The 8509-nt window shown below is 37.5% G+C and overlaps 1 protein-coding gene across 1 annotated transcript in view; it reads right to left on the minus strand.

Moving 5' to 3' along the window:
• Positions 1-1533, minus strand: part of MGAT5 (mannosyl (alpha-1,6-)-glycoprotein beta-1,6-N-acetyl-glucosaminyltransferase) — a 66437-nt gene extending 64904 nt beyond the window's left edge. The window contains exon 1 of the mRNA XM_010000381.1: positions 1142-1533. Within this exon, the coding sequence (XP_009998683.1) occupies positions 1142-1379 (238 nt within the window). The 5' untranslated portion in view covers positions 1380-1533. The remainder of the gene's footprint in view (positions 1-1141) is intronic.
• Positions 1534-8509: the final 6976 nt, after the last annotated feature.

The following is an 8509-nucleotide window of genomic DNA, read 5'->3' on the forward strand; positions in this document are numbered from 1 at the left end:
TACCAGAATACTTCAACATGCAGTCACAAATCAGTAAAAGTTATAGAATAAGGATAGTTTGTTATTTAAGCAACAAAGCAATAAAACTGATAGATATGTTTGGGATTATAACATCAGGCTTATAGGCAAGCACCTTCATGTGAGCACAAAACTCCTTTTTTTAGGAGGAAAAAAATGATAACAGAAACAAAACATGGTGAGAACCTCCCAGCAGGGCATTTTCATTAAATGCAACAAAAAGTAAAGAGTATTGAGATAAAAGTAGAGAAAAAGGTGTAGCCATTTTCTGTTGCATCCTAGTCTTCATTCTTTGTCTAAGCCTACAAAAGACAGCTATGCAATTTCTTCAGAGCTGAGTACTAGGGCAAATATAAAAGCAAACAGATCTAGATGACTTTAACTTTCCAGACAGCCTGAAAGTGTATAGACAATTAGGAAAGGGATGTGTGTGATGTGACTTTATCAGGCTGGAAAGGGGCCACACCTAACCTGAAACTGCAATTTTATTATAATGAAATAAACTTTGTTATTTTCTGCATGCTTTCTCTCACACATGCACACAAAGTTCTCATGTTTTAAAAAAATGGAAGAGAGTAAGCATTAAAACTTACTGCCAAACAGAGCACTGAAACTCACAGAAAGAGTTGTCTGCCCTAAGGCAAATATGATATATTTAAGCTTAATTGAAATTTGTGCCAGATACATAAATATTTAGTAGATTGACTAAACAAAGAAGTGAAATGGGAAATAAGAATTAAACCTAGCAAGTCTCCACTTTATCAGGAAGACAAGTTCTTCTTCCAAAAGGAATTTCTTAGATCACCGACACGCAAACTGAAAACCCTCCCAAGTTTCTCAAAACCAGCAGTTTTAAAAAATGAAGTTCTAACAAACAACCTGAGGCACACCATGTAGAGCTACTAGACAGATGTAGTAAAAATCAGCAGACAGCATCATTTCCAAGTGACTGGAAATGTAAAATTTGTCCCATCTTATACTTAAAAGAGAAGACTGCTTTCTCCATCTGTGCAGAAAATCCACAGTGCAAATACTGTCAAATGAGCAGCATTTTGAAGTAAAATATTTGGACAATTTAAGAAAAACCTTAATCAGATTATCATGTAATGTAAGGCACACTTACCATATGCTGTCACTGTCCCAACGTAAGGCCCATCAACCACATTTTTATTTTCTTCAGCTAATGCTTTGATGTATCTTTTGCTGAGATCCAAAATTTGCTCACGCAGGACTGAACTGCTTTCGTGCTGTGTTTGCTGCTGAATAGTAAAATGCAGAAGCATCATTCCCCAAATGAAACCAAAAGTCACCAGGAAAAAGCCAAGTTTCTGAGAGGACAGCTTCCATGGAGAGAATGCCATGATTCCCAACAGCTTCACACAGTTACTACAGAGGTTCCTAAAGCATGAAGTCAAACAGCAAGTTCATGGTCCAGGTATATAAATATCACAGAGCAGGACTCAAGTCTTATTCCAACTCCTTAGTTAACGTATATCCGTATTTCAGTTCCATCCTGTTGTAAGAGGAAAGAAAAGAAGCATAGTTAGAACATTTAAGAAGTTTATACTAGCTATACTAGGTCTTCACTCTACTAGGTAAAAAGTAAGAGTAGACAATATGTTTTCTTTCTAAATGTTTAATTTGCATGTATCAACATTGTACTGTACTAGGCAGAGAACAAAGAAGCTGAGAAAAGCACTGGAAAGAGAACAAAGGAGCAGCAATGCGTCTGAGCAGGTGTAGAACACCTCTCAGTATCTGGATCAAGTTCAATGCTTGAAGCAGTTTCTAAGCTAAATTTCAAGGTAAGGCTGTTTTTACATATATTTGGGTGTGTGTGTACACAAAACTTTGCGATGTTGCCAGTGCAGCAATCTAAGACACTTCTCCACATAATTCAGCTCTCAGAAAACAAGTAATTTTAGCTGGCAGTGACACTGCTCAGTTCCTGGCAAGGGCTGTGGCATATGGCTAGATAGGTGATCAGGAAATCAGACTCCCTCAGGGGTACAGAGGAAAAAAGAAATCTACATTATTAAAGCCAATACACTCTCCTGGCTCACACTGCAAGCAGTCAGAAGACTGGAATAATCTCCTCTTGCTCCTGTGTGGCCTCTGCTGTGCATAGCTACTCTTTATTCATAAAACATTGTCCAATGAATTTGCACTTCGCAACTAAATTCAATAAACATACTTCTGAATGCTACCACATAACTTTTTGTATACAGAATTGATGTTCTTGGAGTTTATCACACACACTAGAAGGGAAAAAGAATTTTAATAGCAGCAGCCTTTAAGACACAGTAAGGCCATTTTTTCATGGCAAACTCAAACGAAGAACCTGGCATAAACAATCTAAAGGCAGGAAAAGCTCTGTGATGAAGGCTAGAGGCAGGGTGTCCTTAGCAAAAATGCATCATGAAGAAAGGTAATTAAAAGGTAATTAAGTGTAACCTATCATGTTAAAACACAGATTTGGTAAAATGTTACCCTTTTAACTTCATAATGCTCCCAGACAGGATTAGAGGACATAATGTTCCCTTCCACTCTGTACTTGCCCAGATAATGCAGATGTTGCTCTATCCTAATAGGATAATTACACAGATGCTTGCTAGCAGTGCTCCCTGTTTGTTAAAATTCCCTTTAGATCTTCTGCTTTCAGTTAAACCAGCAGTTCTGCAGAGGAACAGAAATACCTTTGAACTACTTATCTTCCAACGTGTCTTGCATATGCAATTTGCATTATTATTAACTGTAGAAGTGAACATATATCACATAGTAAACCAAAAGAAGAGAAGGCAGCAGCCGTACCACACATTTTTGCTGATAAGAGAACAATCTGTAGCCATCTTTTCTTTAAAGAGGAATGGTGTAGAAAAATAAACTGCAAGTACAGTGAAAAATAATAAAGCCCTCGAGTTCACTTTTTCCACACATGAAATATCTTAATAAATAAAACAAATTGTCTCAACAGAGAAAATAAAGGACTCTGTTTAATGCTGCTCTCCATAAACCTAATTTTCCAAGAAATGGCAGAGGAAAGTTTCACTTTTTTTTGTTTGTCTGTAGCCTTGGGAAACCCTTGGCCTGACGAAAAAGTACAGCATTGTTATTTCATTAAAACCTGAATGTTTTACTATTATTTTGCAATACCTGGTGTGATAAAATATAGAAAATTCCATAGTTTAAGACAACTCCAGAACTTAAAAATGAAATCTGAAATATTCAAGATTAACTCCCTCATTGACTTCAAGTAAACACTGACAGCATCCTCCTCAGCAATACTTATCTGTGGTTATAACAGTCAATATTTCTTCCTCAATTATCAGTTTGTGAAGTGAAAAATACTGAATAAGAAAGTAAACCTATCATCACCAGGTTTTACCAGACAAGTGCTAATGATTACAGAACATAATTAACACTTAAAACAGTAATAAAAAGCTGCAAGCATTTCACAGTCTTCTTTTTAAGGTTCTAGAACAGGAACAAGGATGATTACAAGAAAGTGTATGTCTAACCAATGAGAATGATCTACCTAAATACAGCTGTTGACTTTTCTACTCTGTTTATCAACAGAAAAAAACCCCATAAATCCACTAAAAAACTGTAAGAAGGTAGACAGCAAATATTAAACTTTTGCTTTAAGAAAAGTTTAAAATTAATTGCCAGCTGGAAGAATAGCACCTGTTATTTCAAGTGCTAAAAGGAAAAAAACCACCCAAAAACACCAAGCACCCCAAGGCAGCCCTATTTTTACTGCCAACTAAGCAATTTCAGTGGTTAGCAACTTGATGAATGCCCAACAACATGCACTTAACTAACTTTACAACACTGCTGGTGGTCATGGAGGTTTGTAATGTGAATAGAAGAATAATCTCTGTGCTTGCACCACTTCCATGGCTAGATGCACACACACTGACTTTGGTGTATATATATGTTTAATATTAGATTTGACAGATGTCAAGGACTGCAACAGAATTACTCCATGGTTAATGGTTACCACGTACCTAGAATGACTTATCTGGTATCTAAGTAGACTACTGGCCAGAGGATATCAAGGGGCTATGTGGATGCATGAAGACAGCAGCACAGAAACATCTACCTGGTGTTTGTTTTTTTTTTGCAGGAAATTAATAACTGAAGCAATAAACACATATTAGTCTACTATAATCACTCATGGACTTTGATAGTGCCTACTGACTAGGTGTCTCTCTGTCTGCACCAAGTAAGCCATTCCCAAATGTAAGGTAGCAGAGTACTTCCCTTATTCTCCCCCTTGCCTTCTAAACGTTCTCAAAGGAGCTGATCCTGTAAATTATTGAGGCGTTTTCCAAGTCTAGTCTCCAAAAGGCACAGTGGGAGTCATATGTAAAGAGGGTATGGAAACATATCTGTATGTTTCTAAAAATTACAGGCTTTTTCTTTTTTCTTTTTTTTTTCTTTTTTTTTTTTTTTTTTTAAACTTTAGAAAGAGGTAGTCTCACTCTAAGACAACCCTTGAAGTAATTCCATTACCCCTCTAGAAACTGAGTATGTCATAGTTGGTGTGAAAACATTAGGAAGATAATTCCTCACGATTTACTGAGAGGAGGTAATGTACCAAAACTAAACAAGTGTGAAAAGCAGGGTGAAAGATATACACAAGGCAAGAAAATCTTTAATAAAGAAAAGCTTTGTTATGTTCTTTAAATTTGACCCTAACCAGCCAAACTCTCACTGCAACTGAATCAACACAGTGGCAACTGAATCAACATAGTGGCATTTTGTTTTCTTGTGGGTTTTTTTTGGTTTTTTTTTAAACAGACCAGCTACACACTCTGCAATAAACAAGTCACAATTTAAAACAGAACTGCCTCTACCTTTAAAAAAAAGATTAGCATATATCTTTGGAAAAGAGCTTACTTCCCACCCATTTAGATAGGCATAAGATTTTTAACAGTCTTAGTATTTTTAATAATTCAAAGTGCTTCATTAAAAACACATTTTTTCTGTTCTATATTTAATAAAATAGTGCTCAACAGCTGGTCAGTTCATTAGTTACAGAGGATAACATTACCATGCCTGTGTCATCACTACAAAAGAGCCCTCTTGCTATTCAGAATCATAGCAGGAAAGTATCTCAGTACTATAGTGATGTGTACATCAGGGATGCAAACCACACACTTCTGAGCATTTTAAGCCTTACTCTTTTTTTTTTTAATGCTTAGAGTACAAACAATTAACCTTCATGTGAATGGATTATGGTGAAACATACATGTATTTCTCTTCCCTTTTAAAAAATGAGTATAATCTACAAGAGATAAAGCAAAATCCTTGTATAAGCATGGACACATAGTAAGCTTGTCCAGTTTGTACTTACTCAGGGTAAACTTGGAACAGCACTACCCTCAGGACAAGTCAGGATTCGACTATTACTCAGCTGAATGCACTGTTCATTACTAACTCCACAGTTATAAAACCTTAATTGTCTCTAGCCAAAATAGAAGCTGTTGCACCCATAAAGTAGCAGCTGACTGAGCAGTATTCACATATTAGCTTGTTATGCACTCAAACATGGGCAAACTTATACAGCATGACTAGTAAACAATATATTTGCATTTTTTCGACCAAGTGGCTCAGTAAAAATAGTAAAAAATACCACTGACAGGAAGAGGCATCAGGCCTTATGCTGACTGCATTTCTATGCTAAATGTGCAAGGCACAAATTCTGGCCTCCTGTGTTTGTGAAAGCTAGGGCTGGGTAACAGGTGCCTCTTGTTATGGCATACAGCTTAGATATAACAGCAAAGGCCCTGAAAATATGGGCACAGGTTGCAAGCAGTGGCCCCAGATCTGCAAGCAACTCAGTCATGGTCAATTATTAGTCACCAATGAAGGACAACCTTGAGATTTTTTAAAAACACACCTGCTTTTCTTTCAATAGCAGCAAAAGCTGAAAAGGAGGAATAAACTGCCATGCAACAATAAAAAGCACCAGTCTCAAACTGCTCACTATGAAGAACCATGATTATCAGTGCTAAATACATGGCACCAGCTCTGGGGTACTGTCTGCTCACAATTAATTTATAATGAAATTGTTACAGTCTAATTGCTTTGAATATGCAGTGGTAATGACTAGGAATGAGTAAGAACTAGCCATCAGCAATGTGTATTATTAATTAATATCAATCCAGTGAAATTTTGTTATAAATTTTAAAGCTGGTTTAAATCTGTTTTGTTCCATCAGCCTTTTGAAATAGCACTCACAGCCATCTCTTGTTCTCTTACATATATCCATACACAAACAACATGTTATTCCGTTGCAACACCATGCCTGACCCCACACAATGTTATTGCATCACAGCCAGCTCAAAGAGTTGCTCTTAAAAAGGTGCCCCACACCTCAGAATCCCTTATGCAAATTCTGATCTGCATTCCAGATTGTTTTCCGAAGAGGGCACACTGCACTTCTGTTTGCAACTGTTTGATTCTGTACAACTCGTTACAGACAGAGGACAAACTTCAAGATGCGAGTTTCACTGTGTTCTTAAGAAGGGTGTGTGAACCTAAAAGCTGTTGGTAATTCAAATGTCAAACCCAGTAGGCTGCCAATGCACCAGAGCTACAGCCAGAAAACACAGTGGTGAGTGAAAACACCTGCCATGTCCCCCCACTTCTCTGCGAAGGGATGCCAGGAGTCAGGCTTCATGCAGAAGCTGATGTAACGCATCTTAAATCGGGTAGGCAATCCTCTAAAACCTCCTTTCTAGGAGTAGTAAGTCCAACTGGACTGCTAGGTTTTAACAGTTTAAACCAGACATGCTTTAACATATACATAAACTAAAATTCCAGGCTCATCTTAACCACTGTCTCCTACTGCAGCTGCACTGCCTAAACAGATGTGCACTATATCCCAACTGAATGCTTATTAATGACTTCCTGGTTCTGCAGTTCTTTATTTCTGCAAGAACATCTCCACAGATGTCCCACACCAGTTGGCCAATCTGTGTTCTCAGAGTGATCTGTGCTGAAGACATGTCAGTAGCACACACACACTTTTTTACTTGTGAGATGCTGGCCTTCTTTAGTCCTTTTGGAGGCTGAACTTACCTGTTCTCCTTCCAAAGTATAACAGGATAAAGCTACAGTTTACTACTTAATACACTTAAGTGAAATCAAAGAACAGTTATATGCTGTCTTGGTAGAATATAAGAAAGGATAAACTAGATCACAGGAGAAAAAGCAGCTTGATTTCTGCTAAGCATACCTACATTTCAACGCGATGGTTGCTCATAACATATCAAGTATCTTTGTATCACATACATCTTGACGCCAGTGTTGATGTGACAATTAACCATTAAACTTCGGAAATACATGCTATTAATATAAAAGCATATACAGACCTAAACAAAACTACAGGCTCTCAGTGACACTTCAGGTTCAGAAGCCATTTAGCTGCTGTTTAGTCACTGAACACACCAAACACTAAATGGAGGGCAGACAGTAGGAAGGTCAAGTGCTGACTTTCTGCCTTCTTAGGGTGAGAAGGGCTATATCCTGCCCTCCAAGCCTGCCTGGATCACAGCAACATGGGAAGGGAACTACAGCCTTGCAGCCCTCTGAGAACTTGTATTAATTGCTAATTTTTTATTTCAAGAGATAAACTGAGCAATAAAACATTCTACAAGACTTAAGAAGAAACTAAGTATCACACATTAAGCCAGAGCAGCAGCTTGGTGGTTACTCTGAAGAGAAGGAAAACTATCAGATCACAGTTAGCTTATAACTAAATCTGGAAGACTTCTGATTTCAAAAACTAGTAAGTAAAAGATTTATTTCCATAGTTCAAGTCATAAATTTTAAGGCATCTTAAAATATTTTTGTTGAACTTTAACTTTCATCATTCAGTTGTGATCAATGCTACAAAAGAAAAGATTGACAACAGGATGTTCCGAAAGTCGCAGAAACACACTAGCAAAGTTGATAATATTAACTCATATCAGCAGTTCCAAAGTCTAAGTGAGGCTTCCAAATGAAGATGTACACATTCCCTATGCACCTCACAGGGCATCTCCACTCCCAGCACCACAGAAAGAAGAGGTAGGTGAAAAATCATGCAACTGTATCAGATTCACCTGGTAATGGATGTTTATGCACACTTCCGCTGAGTGCACATCTTATAATTTAAGTTTCTTAGCATATAAAATAAATGCACAAAACTGTTCTCTCAGCAGAATTATGGAGTTTTAGTTTTGCTCTTCCTTCTGCTGCTCAACTATATTTTGAGCAATGCTTCTGCGAATCCATTCTTTTCTTCTAGCTAACAGATGACACTATCTATGTCTTCTCTCTCACCACCCAGCCACAGCTGAAATGGCACTACCACGTACTGTTCCTGAAGTGGCAATTTGGGATGCAATCCCATGAAGTGAGAAAAGCAGAACAACACTGGGTTACGTCAGTAGAAGGAGGACAGATGGAATGAGGGAGAGTATAAATACTCAGTTTGGGT

The sequence above is a fragment of the Chaetura pelagica genome, unplaced genomic scaffold (genome assembly GCF_000747805.2).
Source record: "Chaetura pelagica isolate M959 unplaced genomic scaffold, ChaPel_1.0 scaffold386, whole genome shotgun sequence".
NCBI lineage: Eukaryota > Metazoa > Chordata > Aves > Apodiformes > Apodidae > Chaetura > Chaetura pelagica.